This window comes from Elgaria multicarinata, chromosome 2 (genome assembly GCF_023053635.1).
Source record: "Elgaria multicarinata webbii isolate HBS135686 ecotype San Diego chromosome 2, rElgMul1.1.pri, whole genome shotgun sequence".
In the NCBI taxonomy this organism is placed as follows: domain Eukaryota; kingdom Metazoa; phylum Chordata; class Lepidosauria; order Squamata; family Anguidae; genus Elgaria; species Elgaria multicarinata.
In genome coordinates, this window is record NC_086172.1 from 77011388 (window position 1) to 77031966 (window position 20579).

The following is a 20579-nucleotide window of genomic DNA, read 5'->3' on the forward strand; positions in this document are numbered from 1 at the left end:
AAAGGGAGCAAGATTAAATGCAGTAGAGTTTAACATTACAGGGGCACTGGGAAATGCAATACACTGTAACCTAGCAGTGCAACCCAAGACAATCGCTATGGAGTTCGACCATGCATGCAGCTCGTGTAATGCAGTTGAAGGACCAAGTGGGAATGGACAGTCTCTAATAATACAGTTTGATGAAGTGGGCTGTGATCCACGAAAGCATCATCATCATGTGTTAGGCTTTAAGGTGCCAGAAGCCTCATTGTTGTGTATTTACAGTGTGCAGTAGGGCTGAATAGCGGATGCGGTGCATGGCAAATGCAGTTGCACAATGCCTTATAAGAGTTCCATCCAACAAGCGTTTTATTGCATGCTCGTTACTGGACACTGACAGAGTTTGCTCAGGTCCCTCACATGACGTTGTCTGCCTCCCGCGCCCCTTCTGGCCTTCCTTGCGCTACAAAAAAAAAAAAAAAAAGCGGACTCAATGGGCCTGGTGCTGGTTGTATACTTCCTGTTTTGCAAAGAGGAAGTAACTGAGGAAGGAAAACACCGGCTGAGAAGCGAAGGTAGTGAGCGTGTTAACCCCAGGTGTGATGGAACTTTATAATATTAGCCGCGCTGGGTGCCAGTGAAAAACACCACCAAATCAAGGGGGAAGAATGGGATGGCAACTAATGCAGCGCTATTACACCGGTGTAGAGCAGCGGCAGCAATCCTGCTCTGGCGCGTAGTGTGCGTCTGAGATACACGCTTGGCCGTGTTCAACCCACCTGCCTCCCCCGCTGCGCGCTCCAGGCCGAAAACAGAGCGCGGGGGCGGACGGTGACATGAGGAAGAGGGAGGAGCGGAGAGGCGAAGGGAACCAAGCGCGGCCTATTTGTCGTCCGAGGCGCGTGTCCGCCTCAATCCGTTCCAGCCCGCCTTTCTTGGCCGCGTCTCGCGAGGGCGCGCGGGGAAGAGCGGAGGCGCGTGGGGGTGGGGAGAAAACCGACGCGGTGACGTCAGGCGGAGCTGTCCCTCAGCACCGGGCAGGCGGGCTCTGTTGATCCGCTTTCGAGACCGGGTCGAGCAGGTAAAGGAACCGGCGCGGGGAAGCGGGAGGAGAAGAAGAGGGTTGCTGGTTGCGGGGCGTCTGCTCGTGCAGCGCCCCTTGCTGGAGCAGGGGAGGGAGACGGCCGTGCCGCCGCCGCCGCCGCCGCCGGGTTGAGCAGAGTAGCGCTCGATCTCGGAGGAGTGCATGAGCGGGGTTGGTGGGGAGGGTGAGCAAAGGAGACCCATGGAAGCACAAAGCGGGATCTGCACGCCGCAAGCATCGGAAACGCGGGGCCCGGGGAAGCAATAGATGGCCATGCCGTGCTCTCTGTTCTCCTTCCCGGGGGCTGCTGGCCCTTGGGTCTCAGGCGATGAGAGAGGAACTGGGGGGGGGGGGCAGTGAGGCTGAATTCGCTTGGGCGTCCATCAGCACGGAATCGCAGCCACAATAGAGCTGTACAAACGGCTGAAAGGCCTTGCCCGGGATGGATGGAACGAGAAAGGGGGGTTCCGGACACACACACGGCTCTTTTCTCGTACGGTTGGGTGCTGCCGCGGGCCACAGGGCCCTTTAGCCAGACTCCGGGTCTATTCGTCTCTCTCGCCTTCCCAGCCATATTTTCCCCAACTGTTTCCTCTGGGAGTAAAAAGGGTGTCTGCCTAAAGCCTCTGCTCTCCCTGGCTTGTATTCCTTAGACATATGATACCCCCTCAGGGAGGAAAATAAAAGCCCTGCCCACTATCTATTTCCAGATATTAATTAGCATAAACATGTGTAAACAAAGGCTGAGCTCTCCCTGGCAAGAACACAAAGGGGGGGATCTTTCATTGGATGGACAGAGACGATCTCTGCTCCTTCAGAACGAAAAATAATCACAATATTGCATTGTTAGCCCGTTTAGCACTCTCTAGCCTTTATAGGTCCATGAGCCCAGAATCCCCTAAAGACCCCCTCATCCCAAACAAAGGGAGCCTGGCGGGTTCCCCAGAAGTCTTTGCAGTTCTGTATCCTAGCAACCCTGCAGCTTCCCTTATGTGATCTGCTGTCAGTCCCAAACAAGGATGCAACATGGTCCGGCTTGCACCAATGACAGGAGGAACAAATTGATGGCAAATGGACAGAGCAGGTGGAGAAAGCCAGGTATGTGTCAGAAAGAGGGAATACAAGCTGGGACATGGTAGTAGTGGGGAAGTGAGTGATATGGTGAGACCTGGTTGGGACACTGTGTATGGAGGGAGGACAAAGCAGCACTGAACTGTTGCAGAAAGAATGGAAATGTCACAAGCTTGGCAATTCAGGCTTCCCTCTAGGTAGACATGGGAAAAGAAACTAATTGACTCCAGCCATCTTCTCACCAAGACAAGGAAGTAATTGTCATTGTCTGTGCTTTAGATAACACTTGATACATCTGATGAAGTGGACTCTAGTTCATGAAAGCTTATGCCATAAAGCATTTGTTAGTCTTTAAGGTGCCACAAGGCAGTTGGTTGTTTTAAAGAAGTGCTACTTTCCAAATAGAGGAGAGGGGAATTTGTACTGTTGTGGGATGATTTGGTGCTATCTTTGCAGCATAAAGGTTCGCACAGCCCCCTGTTTGGTTTGTGGGTGTTCAGGTGGACTTGTTCAACCATTGGAAATGTGTCTTTCTGAAAGCACCTGCAAGCCTAGGACTGGATATGTAAGGTTTATGCTTGAGATGAAAAAGGGCTGCATGCCTTGCTCTGAAATGGAATGTGTTATAATTAACCAGATTGCAGCAGACGGGGTGCTACATAAATCAAGGTAGTGTGGGGAGGGGCTGTGGAACACTGAGTATCAGAGTGAGGTTTTCATAGACCAGGGCAGGATTGGATAGGGTCTTCTATTCCAGTAACCCAGCCACAACCCAGTAAAGTTTCTTCCTCCTTTGAACCTGCTCTCCATGACTGATAACCTCCAGACTCATTAGCTACAAGTACAAAACAGCCAGTCCATGCCAAGGCCCTGCAACCAGCCACTGACAGGAGTATAGACAGGAAAAGCCTGAGCTAGTCACTCTCTGGAGATAAAAATCTAAGTGACAGGGACAGATGCAAGCTGGGGCCACAGGCTCTGTGTAACATACATATTTATATACGTGTGTGTGACTACAGTCAGTCACTGATTATTTTGTGTCAGTTCGGATTGGTTCCAGTGCCTTCCATTGCAAGTGTTACAAAAGCAATTTTTTAAAAGAATTCCAACCCCCATCCCCTCCCCACAAAATGAAATGCATATGTCTTCTTGCTGTCTCCCCAGAAAGACTGCATGGTGTTTCCTTACAATACGATGTCGGGGCCCCAGGGCCTCCTCCTTGCTTGCAAAGCATCTGGCAGACAGGGCCCCCTGTATTGCAGCTGCTCCTCATATTACCACTCCCCTGAGTTGCTCCCAGGTTAATAGGATTCTTTCATGAGAAGCTTTTCTGCAAGCTGTCAGAGTAATCCCAGAGGCAAGAAGAGGATAAGGAGCTGAGGGTTCCCTTCCACATAAACAGTTCCTATCAGCAGGTATGCCTAACCCCAGCCCTCAGGAAAAGTTTGCTGGGATAGCATAGCGTGCCCTGCCACTATTCCCTAAGGTGTGAATAGTTTGGCGCCACAGTTTTGCCCCCAGCAGCAGCAGCCACCTCTGTCAGGAAAGGCTGAGTCCAACTGATGCTTCCTCAGCTTTTCTTAGCCCACTTATGGAGCGAGATTCCACAATATGCTCTTACACTCTCCTTAGGGTGGCTTCTGTCGGAATAGTTCTGCCTGCCTTTCCTACAACTTTACCTGCAGAACCCAAAATGCATTAATACAACCTTTCCTCTATAAACCCCTTTGCTGATAGAAGCTAAGAGTACAAGATTGGGCACAACTCCTTTGTAAGTCAGCCTGGTTTCCACAACTACCCTAATCATGCTCCCACAGCCTACCAGGAAGTGATATAAGGAAAGTCTCTCCCTCTTCCCTTGTGGAATGATCTACTACTTTTCTATAGAAAGGTCCATCTTACTGCTCTATTGGTGGCTGCAAAATTTGCCTGGGTGGGTATAGCACAGAAAGAGACCCTGTGGGAAAGTGGGAACTCCAGCCCTCAATCACTGTGGAAGAAGATTTGTGAGACTGAGCCAATTCCTGGAATGGAGCCCAGCTGGCTGGCTTAGAACCCACAGCAGGGCCAGTCAGTCATGCATCTCCCTCCAGCTGCCTCTGGAGAGGTCTCAAAGATGTTAAACGCTAACAAGCATCAAGGTGTGAGTTTCCTTGCTCCCAGAGAAGAAGGTCAGGGACTTGGGCTGCTGTACCTTGTCTCTGCCAGAAATAAAATAGAATCTTATTTGCTGTGATGCATACATATGGCGTGTGCAGATCAAGAGCCCATCTCTACAGAGCAGGCATCTAGGTTGTCCCAGAGCCAGCACTGGGCCCATGTAGCTAGTGCAGGCATTAGCTTCCTGTGAACTGCGTTAGCCTTTCCTCCTCTCTAGGCAACAGGGCCACGTGCAAAGAGGGAGATTAGACTGCTGGCAGGGTGGGGGAAGAGCTAGAAAAGCTGTGCTACACAGAAAAACAAACTGGAGATTGACTAGTTTGGAGCTGGATTTTCCACATTTAGGCTTGGACTGATTTTAGCAGATAATTGTGGGCATGATACTATGTTGTTATGGAGCAAGAGTATGACTGTTTGTGTCAGCGATATAAATATATCTATTTTCAGAGATATAAATTAGGTGAGGTGATTTGTTTTAATTAGACCCATATCTTGTTAATATGGACATATAGAAGCTTTTGAGTTTCACCCACCTCCTGTCATGCACACTGTCAAGTTAAAGAAATGAATTTTGTGTAACCCATCATCTTGTGTATTATACCAACAAAAAGTTGTTCAATATTGCTTTGTATTTTTATAGCACGTTTCCTCTGGAACCTGTATGATGACAGTATATATATTGATTTGAAGCTTGCAATCATATATGCACATACTTGGGAATAGGCCTCATTGAAATCAGTGGGATTTCTGAGTAAACATTCATAAGATTCAGCCATGAGCCCAATCCTGGGGTAAAGGGTTCAGCAAGGAATCCCAGCATAAACAATAAACTGTGTGCACATGATGCGAAACATTTTGCTCCTGCTGTTCCCAAACCAACCTCCATGTTCAGAGGCAGGATACCTCTAAATAGGAAATCCTACAGACAAATAACGGGACAGGGCCATTGCCTGCATATCCTGCTAGTGGTCTTCCCATAGGCATCTGGCTGGCCATCGTAAGGACAGAGCACTGAACTAGTTGGACTGATTCAGTAGAACTTACGTTTTTAACTGAATTCTGAGATACTTTTTTCATGATATAATCCACAGAGGGTTATGGAATGTACTGAATCACAATGCATCTGCCATGGTATGCAGATGTGACATGCATATCACCCCAATCAAAATGTCTAGATCACCTGGTCCAGATCCATTGTTTATCATGGGCCATTTCTAATCATATGAAAGGTATACAGGGGGATGCCAGCTTGATTACCGCCAACAGTATCAGGTCATTTCCCATTAGCACCTCTTGATGGCAAATCATATATGGCTGCTGATAACTTAAAGGTGTATTTTTTGCAGTCACCTTTATTTAGAACACCAGAACAAAAGCTTGCATTTCCCAGTCAGTTACACTATGTGCACATATGTTCCATTAGGGCTCAGAACGAGCCATGTGCTTCTCTGTTTTAGCCTCCTACGTATGGCTACTATCTCTGTATTTGTTAAGCATCTGCCTTAATTTTGCCCATGTTACTGATGTCATGCAATCCTCTAATAAAATAGCTCTCTGCAGGGATAAGTGGGAAAGCAACTTTCTGTTTGCTTTAATATTATCTTCCCTGTGAATACTAGTATGCTGCTATTGTGGCTTTTGATCCAGCTGTGTGAATATTGTTTGGCATGATTCATTGATTTGCTGGTCATGAGGGCATGTAACCCAAATAGTGATTCTATAGAGGGTGAATAAGGATAGCCATTTAATAATCTGGTAAGCCAGCCTGTCTGTGGTTTCATGCCGTGTACTGAGGAGAGTTGCTTCCCTAGATTTTTGACTGGGAACGGATGTGGAATAAAATTCTATTCACGGTTTGGCAGATGACCAGCTTGTATGACAGGCATTGTATAATATATGTGACTAGCACTTATATTAAACTCTTTCCTGTGGAGTGGGCTGCTTTGACAACTTGACATCGGAAACAAAAGATACTTTTCTGTGTGTTGAATAGCAGACGAAGGAGTCCAAAGTTATTCTCTCCATCTGTTGCTGTTGTTGTTGAAGATGTACCTGCATGCCTGGAAGATTTACTTGCAAACTTCCAAGTGGTTTATTTTTAATCCTAATGTCTTTTTTGTTTTGTTTGCTTTTGTTTTTTTAAAAAACAGCAAAAACTTGGGGATCAACATGATGTTGTCTTTCTCATCTGGAGCCTTTCTCCACATCTGTTAGTAAATGCAGTTGAGACCCCAAAATTGGGGCTCCTTCCAGACAAAGGGCTCCTAGTGCTATCAATCACAAGGCATTGTGCAGCTCTTCTGCTTTTCTCTCCTTAACAGGTTTTCCAGGTGTTCCCAGATGTGGCTTGTATTGTGCCATTGCCCTGCCTTATTCATGAAATGTTAGGTGTCATCTTCCACTCACAACAGTCCCATATTTTCCAACTGCTTCTTCAGTCTTCTCTTTCTAGGGGGGAAAAACTGTTCAGGAAGACAGAATAGTTGCACATTGCCTTCTAATCAGTAGCACTAGGTGCCCCCCCCCACACACACACACACACTCCTGGAAGTACCCTTAATGTTAAGGGGAAAGGCAGAAGGAGTGGTAAAATATTGTATTTTATATCATGTTTTTTATACTGTTTGTTTTGTATTTTGAATGGTTTTAATTTTTGTGAACCGCCCAGGGAACTTCAGCTATCGGGCAGTATAAAAATGCAATAAATAAATAAGGAAACACAAGTGAAAGACAACAGTAAACTTCAGTAAATGAGACAGGGCAATGACACCCTAAAAGCCTTGTCTGGAAACATCCTGAGTGACAGGCCATTCCGTTTATTACAGGAATGGATGGCTTTTTCATTCTGGACATTACTAATGTGAGGTTTCCTGGGCATGTTTGAAGGGGCTCGCGTGTTTGAAAGGCACGGGTTTGGAATAAAGAGCACTGGCAGGCGATTTAAGGTGAGGCTAAAGCTGAGCTCAAGATCGAGGAGAATCCAGCCAGGTGTGAGGGAGAAGTGTTTCTGTTCAGCCACAGAACAAGGGTGGGCGAGAGAGAAGGGCTCCCAACGTTAGAAGCCCAGTTGCTGAAACAAAGCGAAAAAGATGCAGCCGAAAAGAAGGCTGGCCGCCGGTTTGGTCATTTCTCAGCAGCCAATCGGAAAATGCTTTGCCTCCCTTAGCAACAGAGAGTGGACCAATCAGGAGAGGGCATGCTTTAAATACTGGTGCTCATTGGTGGGGAGGGGGAGAGGAAGGAAGAAAATGAGAGAGACATGTTCTTGGGCAGTAAGGAGGGAGGGGGGTGTCCAGTCTCTCTCTGGCTGCTTCTTCACGGCCCTTACCATCCCTCAACCCACTTCCCCGTGGCAGGGGCTGAGCCCCTCCCTGCAGGAAGGATTTTTCTGTGCTAAGGGGTGGATGTGAAAAAGGTATTAACTGCAGTACGTCAAAGCCCTTGTCTGTCTGGGAAATGGTTTCAGAGACGCCCCTGCAGCTGTAGATGGATGGATCCAGTGTTCTGTCCTTTCTTTTGAAAGCTACACGAGGTGGGGGAAGAGCCTGCCTACTGCTTGAGCTTGTATTGTTTGTTTATTTGCTGCATTTTTATCTGCTTTACAGACAAATTTTCTCCCAAAGCGGCTCGCGTCAATTGAGAGAGAGAGAGAGAGATTTGTATCTTGCTTGTTGATCTGATCGTGTGTGAAGAGGGAAGAGTTAACAACACACTGCTGTGCCTTCCAGCCTGTGGTCTACCAGAGCAGAGAAAATGGGGAAGGGAAAGCCGAAGAGAAGCCAGGTGCTCTGACCTGCCTCTGCTGCTGTTATTAACGGCGGCCCTTCGAGTGGTAAACACAGGAGAGGAGGCAGTCCTAGCCTACTAGCTAGGCCTTCTTTGTCCTGGTGGCTGGGCTCAGGCAGCCAGACGTACACATAGAGGGTTAATGGAACTCGGTGCCTGACAGATGCTTTTCCAAACTGCTACACCCCCCTTTAGTGACTCACTCCTCTATCCCACTGGTTCTTTGAGCTAGAAACTAGAGGGTGGACGGGAGGGGGGGGGTTGCGTGTATGTTGTTAAAAGTATCATCTGTTCTTCCCTTGGTTGCTATGGAAACCGTGCGGTGGCGATCCTCTTTATAGCCACTTTTTGGGGGAAAGTTGTTGTCCCATCCCCACTCAGCTCTCCCAGGATTGCTCTGAGCCCACTCTTCATCATGGAATATGCCATAAAACTCCCAGTCAGGCTGGGTGTACTTGGTGAGATGCTTTCTAAAAGACTGAGTTGGAGAAAGATCAGTTGGATCCTAAATAACCTCAAAGAAATAGGTGTTGATAAAGATACTAGTTGGGTGCTGGCTGGCTTGCTCTGCCCCTTTAATATAGTGCTAATTCTCAAAACAGTTTCTTCTGCCTGCCAGTAATGTCTGCTTGGACTTGGCTCTGACCCAGGGAGTTGGTGGGTGTTCCCACCTCTGAGCTTGTCACACTTCTAATCCTCATTGTTAGTTGCCTCTTGCAGTCTCCACAAAAGAGGAGAGTCATTTCTGAACGTCTCGGTGGAACAGCATTGCAAGGAGTGGAGTGGGGATGATATCCCTTAAGTCCTGCTGAATCTTTCCATCGACATTTGTGTCATTTTGGCCCAGGGATGCCTATGAAATTGTACTGCTGGTTGTTCTACTAGTTGGTCTTCTGCCGGACCTCCAAGAACCCTGGGCCTGACCTTTCTTGCCTTGTCCCCTCTCAACAGATGGAAGCAATACCATGAGGCAGCATCCCCCGCAGGCGACGGGGAGGCAGCGGGGAGCCTGACATCGCCTCTGAGACCCTGAAGAGCCATGACGTCAACTGTACAGACCTTGCGTTTTCCGCTGCTGCCGCACGCCCCAGGCCAGGACCGAATCCATAGTTGTGAGCAGGAGATTGAGCGGCGCTACCAAGTGGTGCCCTCCGTGGTGTGTGCCATGTGCTGCCTCTTTGGGATCATCTACTGCTTCTTTGGTGAGCAGGGATGGGGAGGGTGGTCTGTGGGCCATTCTAGGTGTACAGAAGATGTACACCATGTGGGCGTGGCGTGGGAATTGGAAGGGATAAATGACCTGAATGCCCTTATTAGGTTCACAGAGCCCATTCCACACACAGCCAGCCATGGGTTGCAGTGGCCCGGTTCACACAGAACGGACAAGCTAGCATGCTTTGCATCTAAAGACACTCCATTCCCTGGATTGTTAAGTATAACATACTAACCAGGGTGCCCTGGGTTCCAGCTGCTCATCATACTAAGCAACCCAGGGATGGAGAGTAGCTGGGTTGCACTGGGAGAGATTGGGCAGTGTACATCAGAACACTACTGCATTCACAGCAACGCAGGGTTTAAAGAAATCTCTGGGTTATCATTCTATGCGAACTGGGCCAGCGTATCTGCAGCACCAATGGAGCGGAGCTCATGCTCATTAAATACTCATACGCCGGATCTACACTACTGCTTTAAAGCGCTTTATAACAGTTATAAAGCGCTTTAACTGCTTTAAAGCGCTATAAAACTGTTATAAAGCGCTTTAAAGCAATAGTGTAGATCCGGCCCCAATGATATCCCACTGAGGTTTCATTCCTAAGCATAGCAAGCTGCATGGCTGGGTTACAGGGCCAAATCCCACGAGAAAAGATCAGCTGGCTTTCCCCAGGACACTTCTGTGCTTTCCAGTTAGACATTTGCAATCTTCCCCAATTTGTTACCCTCCAGATGTTATGCACTACATTTGCCATGATGGCTGGGCCTGATGGGAGTTGATGTCTGAAGGGCACCAGTGCAGTACAGAGCACAGGAAATGCCCAAGTAATGGAATCCCGGATATTAGGACTCTCCGTTCTCCCCTAGATGTTACTTTGTAACGTAGGAGCAGAATTTCTCCGTGCGTGTGGCCCTGTGTGGTGTCCCTCACCACACTCCGGAGTAATAGCAACATCTGTTCTTTTGTTTCCTCAGGGTACCGGTGCTTTAAGGCAGTGATGTTCCTGACAGGGCTGATGTTTGGCTCGGTGATCATCTTCATGCTGTGCTACAAGGAGCGGGTGCTGGACACTCAGCTGAGCGTGGAGGCCTCTGTGGGCATTGGGCTGGGCATCGGGGTGCTGTGTGGGCTGGTCACCATGCTGGTGCGCAGTGTTGGGCTCTTCATGGTTGGCCTGCTGCTAGGGCTCCTGCTGGCTGTGGCCGCCCTGGTGGTGATGGAGCAGTTCTACCACCCGCCTACCGTCTGGATCCCCATCGGCTTGCTGTTGGGCGTGGGCATGCTGTGCGCTGTGCTGACCCTGCAGTGGCAGCGCCTCTTCACCACACTCTCCACCGCCGTCTTTGGCAGTGCCGTCATGACTGCCACGGCCGACTACTTTGTCGAGCTCTTCCTGCTGCTGCAGTACGTTTATGAGCGTGTCAAGGTGGCACCTGCCCGGCCCATCTGCTGGTACAGCTGGGTCATCCTGGGTACTTGGCCCATCCTGGCCTTATTGGGTGTTCTAGTGCAGTGGAAAGTCACGGCCGAGGGATACTCCCACACTGAAGGTGAGTGTGGTACTGCTGGGATGACAAGGGGACTGGAAGTGAGCAAATGTTCAGCCAGATGAGATAACAACCATTATGGCATTTCTGTATTGTGGAAACGGGTTTATCATTGCAATTAGTGGGATGGGGCACTATCCCATGGGGCACTTGTGCTCCCACTGATTCCTTTCTGCCCCGCAGATTCCCTTCCGCAAGTGATGGGTCCTGCCAATTCCGTTGCACAAGCAGGACCCACCACTTACACAAGGGAAATTTAGCACTTCCTAGAGGAAGCCCCAAATCAAAGCATTTCTGCTTGTTTCTGGGAGGAAGTAGGTCGGTGGAGTTCCCTTATCAGGCTCCACCAACCTGCGCTTCCGCTCATTTTGGGTTGCCTCCAGAAGTGCTAAATTTCTCTTGCGTAAGCGGCGGGCACTGCTTGCGGAAGGGAATCTGCAGGGTGCAGGAGAATCAGTGGGGTCCTAAGCGCCCTGTTGGATATGGTTCATAATGACCAGGGCCATATTCATATGGTCATGTCCAAACTAGGGCTGCCTATCAGATTTTCTGCCAGTCTCTATAGCAGTTCCTTTAACAGCAGCTTGATGCAAAGGCACTGCACAGGTTACCTACGGTAATTTACCCCTCATCTGGTTCCTTTCTTTTACAGATATTGCCCTTTTTTCATTTTGCCTCCTACTAAAATAATACATTTTTGAACTGCTTGCTAAATCTACAGAGCTTTCCCCTAGGTCCATAATAATATAAGAGTTCATAATCTTTTGATCTATTTATTTCTTTAAAAGTCAAATGATTAAACAATTAACAAACTAATCATTTTATATACTGCAAAATTGGAATGAAAGTGCCTTTTGGAGGATCCTGAATGAGAAAGCTGTTTCATTGTAAATATGTGTTAACTCGCAGTTTAATAAGCAGAAGGTAGCATTCTTTTTAGCATGCTATCTTTAATATTTTCTTCTGACTCAACTTTGGAAATATGAAATACTCTCTGCTATATTAACGCACCTGAGCCAATATGACTTTGAAAACTAAACAAGTTCAAGAACATCAGTATGGTTAAAAATCCAGATTTAAAAGATATATTGGCATTAATTTCAACTGAACAGCATCAGGTTCATTTACCTGCGTTTTTATTGTTAAAAGGAAAACTATACTGATTTCATCCTGAAAGGCAAGCTATGTGCTAGCTGTTGTTACCAACTGGGAAAAGGGCCATCTTTCAGTTCCTTTTTGCTCAAATTCAGCAGAAGGAGCAGGCACATGAGTCCCCACCAATTAATTCAGAACAAATTTTATTCTGAGAGTGAGGTTTTGGCTTTTTAATTGCAGTGAGATTTTGGCTTTTTAATTGCAGTAATTAAACAATTAATGCTTTGAGTCCTTATTCAAACACATGGAGGGTCCACCCCATTCAGTTTCTTGTCTCCAAGAGCTAAACTACACATTACAGGTATAATTGCAACCTGCCATCCGTTTTGTGTGTGTTTTAAAATCCACTTTGGGAGGTTGCATTTGATCACAGAAAAGTGGCGTGGGGGTGGGTGGGTACTGTTCTTCCTCGCCGCAAATCTTCATCCCATCACCTTTTCTCCCTGAGGGGTTCCAATGTATGATTACAGCAAATGTCTTTTTCAAGGCTTCAGACATTTTCCCCAGCAGCAGCAGAAGGCTGGTTAGCTGGGATGCCTTATATGGTGAGAATGGAGCATGCCTAGCCATGCTGAGCCTCTTGCTGTAGTGAATGTTTCTGAATGTATGTGCATGAGTGCTGGCTAGTCTCAGATGCAGGGAGAGGGAGGGGGGCATTGCACTGTTCTTGCTTACCTGCCAGCCATAGCTAATACTCTTTTTATGCTGTCTTAGTGGATTGTAAACTCACTGCACCCCAACTTCTGAAGAAATCTCTCCCCCTCCCTCCCTCCTTTAACTGACAGTCTGCTCCCTGGATTAAAAATGGCTGGGAACCACGCACCTTGAGAGTGGGAGTACATTCCTTAGTCAGCCCACCTAATACTTCACAATGGCTCTGCCAACCATGAACAGACCTGATTTTTTTTTCGGGGGGGGGGTCCTCAGCTTTAATTCTGGTCTCCACTTTCTCTCATAATAAAGTTTGCCAGAGGCAACATCTGCTTGCCTCTTTGCCATGCTGGGTTTCTCACCCTCCCTTCCCTCCACAGTGATTATCAGTCGGCAGCAGCGCCGAGTCCAGCTGATGCGGATCAAGCAACGGGAAGAGCGCAAGGAGAAGAAGAAGAAGAGGCGGCCGCATCCTCACCCCCACCTGCAGCACAAGGCCCACCCACCAGAGCCTGCCTACCGTCGCAAGCCTAACCCTGTGCGCCGATTTGATGGGGATGTGCTCTCTCCAGTGAGTGAACACCAGTGCCCTCCTGCCCAGGGGTAGGGCGGTGGGACTGTATGTGTTGGGGACATGGGAACCTCAGCTTCATGGCAAATAATTCAGCTGTCTAGCAGCAGGGGCGGGACAGACTGCTGTGCTGGAGGGAGTCCACTTGTCGCCTGTTCTTTTCTCTTGGCTGTCCTGTTTATTTCCACTATTCCAGTCACCCTCCTTTGCTTTTGGATAATCCACAAGGCACCTCCATCCTGAGAGCTAGCCCTGTACCTAACGCTTCCTTCCTTCAATAACCCGTGTGTTTACAATGGAAGCATCTCTCACCTCTAAGCCCATTGCTTTCCACACCCACTAGAGACTGTACAGAATTCCCAAAGAGATAGAACAAGGGGACAGAGCAGTGGTGCCCCAACGCTGCAGGCTAGCCACCGACTGAAGTCTCCATGTGCAAGGTATCCACCAAGGCACAGCATCACATATATGGAGAGAAGATGGGTAGAGAAATTTAGCTGAAATTGTGTTCTTTCCCTACATTTGGCAGTTTCAGTTGGGAGCCAAAAGCAGACGTGCATGTCTTAGCCGTTTTCCTTATCTCTATGAAAGCTCTCTTCAGCCATGGAAGAATCTCTGCCTACTACTAATAGTGCTGCCATGGGGGCCCTGGTGGAACATGGTTAATTGGGGTAGGAGAAATACAATGGCCTTCTCCTGGCATGACAGTAGAACTGGCTGCTCTCAAATGATGGTGAACATCTTAACTATGCCAGCCAATGGCCACTTACACCCAGTAAGTCTCCATGCTAATCATAGGTACGAATAGCCTGGGACAAGTGTGCTTTGTTACAACACTCAGCACTGTCCCTCTCCATGCTCTTGAGCCAAAATGCACAGAGAACTAAAGCACTATCTAAAATGGTAGGATGACAGAAGGCACTGGCACGGTCCCCATTATGGTAAATATGTAAAATGTGAAACAGCAGGCATGCACTCCTAAACATTTAGGGAGAGGCACCATGGAACCTCAGTTGGTCATGGCTTCCCGACACATGTCCACATCATGTTTAAGAACATGCATCTGCTGTTCAAACTTCACGTGTCGACTTCAACAAATATTAATGTAGCAGCCGGAAACATTCTTGCCACCTGAATGTGGTTTTCCTGGTCTGTCCCTGTTACACCGCAGACAGGTCAAGTCACAGCCTCTCTGGCATTCCTTTTTCAGGTGTGCAAGAAGCTGCACACAAACACACACAGGAGGTGCTGTAAGCTTTGGGGTGGAGTGTGGAGGAACAACTTGTTCTTAGTTACGTGAACGAAGGAGGGGGGCAGTACTGGAGCAATTGGGGAAGGCTCAGAAGCTACTCCTTCTCCAAGGCAGCTAAACAGGAAGAGCCTGGAGCTGCCCACCCTAGATCAAGACAAGGGCAGTCCATCCATCCATCCATACTATGAAACTTCAGCCAGAAATGGGGGATGGAGGAGGGAAGGCAGCACCCTCATATTCTGCTTTCCCCCTCCTTGTAGAGCTACATACAGAGCTTCCGGGAGCGGCAGACGGGCTCCTCTCTCAACAGCCTTCTGGCCAACGCTCATGCAGCCATCGACATAGACTATGACTGTGGCTCCACTGTGCCCCTGACGACGGGCTCCGGCCCTGCCATGCGGGTATAGCCCAACATCTTCCCCACCAGGACACAAGGACGCTGCCTCCCGTGGGCACTCGGGTCAGGCCACGTGCATATAGCTTAGCGCCTGTGTTTTACCATCAGGACTTGCGGATCCTCTCTGCCAGCATTCATCGGCCTAGCCATGTGGATGTAATCCAGCATCTCTCAGAATATACGGAATTCTCCCCAGCGCTACACTGGCTCTGACTAACCTACCGTGGAACAAGGGGCTAGGAAAGAGTAGGAGCAGGCGCTGGGGGCAAAGGGCTGAAGAGAGAACTGGCTGCAACCCACCCAGGCCGGGAATGCAGGACTCGGGGAAAGAAGAGTGAACATGGACTCGTGAAGCCAGAAAGTGAAGAGCTGATCACTTGCAACTCCCACGCCCCCATGAAAAGGACAAGAAACGGCCAGCCTTCCCAACCCTCCATTACTGGAGAGGCCCAGATGTAGAGGGACCGTTGGGGTGTTCCTGTGTGCTCTTGCCACATCATGGACTCCGTCTTTGTCCTGGAATTCTGTCTTTGCATGAACTGACCCCAAGGACTCTTTCGGGGGCCCAAGTGCCCCTTATATACTGACGGTGGTAGGATTCGACTTGATTCACTCCAGTCTGGCTGGAACTAGCCAGCTCAGGGAAATGGGGTCCTCTGGCCCTGGGCCCCTCGCCCATTCCAGTGCCTGGCATTCTGTTTCAATGGGTGACTCAAGGAGGGTGGGGGTGGGGGGCTGGCACCTGGGCTGAGCTGTGTAATGGTTGAAGTGTGCGAGTGTGAGTGTGCGTGTGGTGGAGCTGAAGCAAGTGTGGGCAGTTGGCTGGAATCCAGGCAATGAGCCTTTTTGACCCCCCCTCCCCCTCTTCCTGCCCCCTCCCCCTGCTCCTCATTCTGGAGTGAGGGTTAGGGTAGTGAGGGACAGTGCTGGGTGGGTGGGATACCCATGTACATAGTCTTGTTGCCGTTATTTGTATTAATTTATTATTGACAAAGAGCTGGGCCCGAAGAGCTCTGCTGGACCCTGAGAGACCGTCAGGACGATGGCTACAGAAAGGGGAATAGGGGTTCCTGCAGTCCTCTTCTCTTCCCCCCCTCAGCCCCAAAGCTGGGCTCATCCCGTTTTTCTACCTGGTCATTTAGATCTGGGGTGGGGGGGTGAGGGGGTATTTAGCAGCCCTCATATTTGCTTTTTGTCCACTGGGGATCTCTGTGGGGGCTGCGAGTCTCTTGGTGTCTACATCTGTGAAGGGACTGATGGGGGGGGGTTGGGGGGTGGGAGAGGATTCGCCAACCATCTATTTGAGGATGGGAGCAAGGGAGGATCCAGCGCAGTTCGGCAAGGACTCTCCTCCATGGAGAAACTGCATGTTTCTGTCACCAATCGCCATTGTTTGTCACCACAGGAACCCTTGCACTCCTGTTTTTCTTTGTTTTGTCTTTCTCTCTCCCCCCCCCTCTCTCTTTCTTCTTTTGTATATGTGCCAAACGCTGCCGGGCTGCGGCTGCGCAAGTAAACAAACAAAAAAAAAGCCTTTCAGGAGTAGCGCCTCCATGAATGAATGTGCACAATCCTACAGCCAGGGCAGGGGCACTACTGCATACATGTGCGGGGATATCGGAAGTGGAGATGGCATAAGCCCGGATTGTCGCAAGGGAAGGAAGCAGATTGGGGAAGGGGGAGACATCCCATACAGCAGCAGGCTCAACAGAAAACAAAATCTTGCATTGTCACTTCTCCCTGTGTAACAGCAGGCAAGGCCATACCACGGTGCCCCTGGCGCACAGGATGGGCATGGGCACTCTGGGAGTTCTAGGCAGCCATGACTGTCCACCAGTGGAATGGAAAAATACTGGCGGAATGGTTTCCCCCTTCCCCTGCCATCCCCCCAAATCTGCTGTGCAGGGGAGGAGAAAGGAGAGGCCTGCTCACGCCACGTTGGATTTAAGCCTTAGGTGCCTATGGATAAGTGTCTTATTTTGGAGAAAAGGTAGAATGCTGTGGCACTGTGTGTGAGTTGGCAGACACTGTAACAGAGCTCCTCTCTCAGCTAGGCTTTGCACAGTTTATGACAAATTGCATGGAGGGAGAATTGCAGTAAGATCCCAACCCTCTGTTAGGGAATGAGGCTCTAAGGCAGGGAGTCAAAGTGCCAAGGCATAGTTTTTGTGGCACCCCCAGATAATCACGTAATGTTACTCATCCCTGCCTTCTCCCCAGAGCCTTCAGCTATTCCACCCTCTTTCCTGACTTCAGGTTCTCCCAAAAAGGTGAGGCTTAGAGATGCTTATATATACACACACCTGTATCTATTCTGCACAATGTAGATGTCCTGGCATGTGCTGTGCCCCCCCCCCCCAATCTGCCTCACCATGAAGCCTGATGCTGCCTCAGATGGAGAAACTGGGAGAGGACAGGAACATCTCCTATTCCATCTTCTTTTGGGATTCTGCAGAGTAGCGCCGGCCATGCAGTTAGAGGGCTTCAATTCGGGTGCACTGAAGAGCAGGGATGCAGGATTACAAAACAAAAGCAGGAATCAAGAGCGTTTAATAAAGCAGAACCTGCTTCCCTTGTCATGCAGAAGAGGGAGACAGGAAGAGGAATTGTCTGTCTGTGTGTCCATTCTTCTGGCTGTCCATGCATCTGTCACCACCTCGCCATCTCCGCCCTCCTTTGATGGCCCCGGACCTTCCACCTTATCCATGGCTCCCCTGCACTCAGGACCTTCCTGACGCTAGCGCTCTGTGTGGAGGAGAAGAGAAGAAGTAGTTAAGGAGAAATACTATCGCAGGGCAAAGGCACAGTTCACTCACCTCCCCTTCCTTCAATGATGTGTTCCAAACCAGGGGTGTTGAACCACTTTCAGTCTGAAAGCCCAATTCCATTTTGGAGAAGCTCTCTCTCGGGGGCCATATTCCAGTGGTGGGTGGGGCCAAATACAAAAGGGGAGGAGCTGAAATACCAGCATATTTTGATCGGAATCTCTTGCTGCCAGTAACTCAGCCTTAGGAGAGGCATTTCAACCTTTTTAGAATGGGGGTAAAAAAAAACTGCAGAAAATCCAGGAAACCAAACAATCTGTTGTCAGGAGAAAGGGGGTGGGTCCAGGGGAAGAGGGCGTGGCCCTGATTGGCACCCCAAGAGGGCTGGATTTGGCCCCCAGGATCGAGTTTCTGCACCCCTGTTCTAAACCCACAATCTCTTGTTGGAACAAGGACACAGCCCAGCTTTCCCTACCCCAAGCAAAGTCTACAGCAGTGTCCATGGCCACATAGGCACTGTGGTCCATTTCTCACATGATTCCTCAAGAAAAAGGGCTGCTTCTATTCTCCCTGCAACCAGGCCTCTTAGGATAGGAGCACGCTTGCCTTTTCACGTTCACAAACCCCCTTCTTTCTCTTCCCTACCACCAGCCAACTCAGCTGCCAGACACACACGTACCTCGGACTGTGAGGTGGGCTTTGGAGCGGGCATTGCCAACGGTAACCTTCACCATCCCACACATGCCAGGTTCTGTTTGGCAGAGCCTCAGCCTATGGATGTGTCCCACACTCTCCATTTGCACCCGGGAGCCCGACTGTAATTCCTCTCCATTGAGGCTCCACTGGGGGGTGAAAGAGGCAGGAGCAGATATCTCACACTCGAACCGAGCCTCAGAGGGGGCCACCACCTCCACATTCCGCAGGGCCCGCACCACCTGGATCCCTTCAGCTGCAGGGGCAGAGGACAGCATTAGTTTCCTGCAGGATACACAGCAGCCAGCCCACTACAGCGGGGTGGGCAAAAGGTAGATCGGGCTCCACTATTAAACCTCTGGGTAATTTGCAGCAGATCGGCAAGTGTTTCCAACTCCCAAATGTCTAACAACAGCAAGAACTAGAAGGCTCCCCTCGCTACCCTAGAATTAGGCTGATAAAATGAAGGAAGCCTGAGGGGAGAAACCGGGAATGGTGTATGTGTGTGAGAGGGGGGTGGACTGTGATCTCAGTCTTGGAACTGAAAACAAACTCCCGGACTGTACATGTGCTCAGAGTCACCCCATTGCTCAATTGTAAGTGTAGGTCAGATCCACCAAGCTGCTATTTTGCCTTTGCATCCAGTTGGTTGGTGGACATCGGGGTTAAAAAATCACCAGTGTAGATCCTGCAAGCCTGAAGTCTGCCCTGCAGTATTCTGTATCTTCTTTGTTTTCCCCTCCGCCCACTGCTGGCACACAATTCCATGCTTCATCGTTTCTCTGCAACGTTGTCTGCCAACTCCCTTATGACCAACCAATCCCCCCCCCCTCACTGTTTTCCTTCATTGCACTCACATGTTCCCCCTTACCCTCCACTAGCAGGCGGGCCGTGGAGCAGTCATCCAGTGCATCACAAGTATACAGACCCTCATCTGCAGGCTCAACTGAGTGGATCACGAGGGTTCGGTAACAGTCCAAGTTGCAGATCTCATACTTCGGGCCAGCGAAGATCTCCCTGTCACCACGAAACCAGCGCACACGCCCACGAGACTGAGACACCGTGCATTCCAGGGTGGCTTTGTGCCGTGCTAGAACAGTCTTGTCCCGCAGTGGCTTCACAATGCGAATGGGCAATGCTGTGGAAGGAGCAGACCCTGAGATTCGGAGGGGGATGGCTCCCCAACTCCTGATCCCTCGCCCTCCCGCCTCTGCCTATTTGATAAACGAGAGCTAGCTCTTGGCAACAGATCCTGAACAGCATGCAGATACACACATTTCTGGCCTTTCCAGAGCAGGGGGTGACTAATGAGACTCCCATAGGTACACCTTACACTAGGGGCAGGGAATGTGCCCACTGTAGTGCCCTACTCCTCCCACTTTTATTTAAAAATAAATGTTGAGAGGGAGCATGTGAATGGGTAGAAATACAGAATGAGGTGGGGGGAAAGATAGTGGGGGATGAGTTGGCTTGCTGAGCAAGGGGAAGAGAGAAAAAAATCCTTCTGTGAAATAGGTTTCTGTTGGTACTGAAAACTCTGGATTCAAAGGAGTTGTTTAGAGTGTTCAGCTCACACTCCACCTCTGCCTCGTACATAGTCTTTTGGGCACGTTAGTTGTCCTTTGTCACTAACCACGGCTCCCATGTCAGCCATTTTGTGCTAGTGGCCAGGACAGTTTATCAAATTTCCAAATGTACCCACAGGCCCAAAAAGGTTGCCTAAACCTGCCTTACACTTTTCTTTCACTTCTGCATACAAACATTTAGTCCCCATTATGTCTGCCACACCAATCTTTATCTTCAGATAGATGGATGGATAGATGATAGATAGATAGATAGATAGATAGATAGATAGATAGATGCATACATACATAGAGCCCTGGTCTAGCTAGCTGCCTGTTGATCATGCAACCCTGGGGGATTCTACACGCCGTACTGAGGGTGCTTCCATGCGCCCCCAGTGCGGCCCCAAAGCGATCGTGTAACTTGCCAGGAGAAGACACGAGGAAGAGGCATCCTTGCCGCCGCCGCCACCCACCCACCTACCTCCGACCCGGCTGGGTCGGAGAGCTCGGCGGAAGAAGGCAGGGTGGAGAGCGGAAGTTCTCCATCCCGCCTTCTTCCGCCGAGCTCTCCGTCCCGGCCATCGAGGAAGTAGGTGGGTGGCGGCTGCGGCAAGGACGCCTCTTCCTCGTGTCTTCAGGCAAGTTACACGATCGCTTTGGGGCCGCACTGGGGGCACATGGAAGCGCCCT

General features: G+C 49.6%; 2 protein-coding genes across 4 annotated transcripts in view; one reads left to right on the plus strand and one right to left on the minus strand.

The window, feature by feature from the left end:
- The first annotated feature begins 1012 nt into the window (after window positions 1–1012).
- TMEM198 (transmembrane protein 198) lies at window positions 1013–15584 on the plus strand. 2 transcript variants are annotated; one of them, XM_063116806.1, is made up of 5 exons: window positions 1013–1060; window positions 9032–9282; window positions 10268–10843; window positions 13027–13217; window positions 14730–15584. In XM_063116806.1, the coding sequence occupies exons 2-5, from the start codon at window positions 9120–9122 to the stop codon at window positions 14874–14876; spliced, it is 1077 nt and encodes a 358-aa protein (XP_062972876.1). In that variant the 5' UTR covers window positions 1013–1060; window positions 9032–9119; the 3' UTR covers window positions 14877–15584. The 2 variants fall into 2 exon arrangements, with proteins under 2 accessions (XP_062972876.1, XP_062972877.1); XM_063116807.1 differs by lacking the exon at window positions 1013–1060 and having other exon boundaries at window positions 9010–9282.
- A 1815-nt stretch (window positions 15585–17399) lies between these two features.
- The window catches only part of OBSL1 (obscurin like cytoskeletal adaptor 1), a 61496-nt gene continuing 58316 nt past the window's right edge, over window positions 17400–20579 (minus strand). For both annotated transcript variants that reach the window (XM_063116829.1, XM_063116828.1), the window contains 3 exons: window positions 19196–19462; window positions 18311–18580; window positions 17400–17611 (listed from right to left, as the gene is read on the minus strand). In XM_063116829.1, the coding sequence (XP_062972899.1) occupies window positions 17604–17611; window positions 18311–18580; window positions 19196–19462 (545 nt within the window). In that variant the 3' untranslated portion in view covers window positions 17400–17603. The remainder of the gene's footprint in view (window positions 17612–18310; window positions 18581–19195; window positions 19463–20579) is intronic.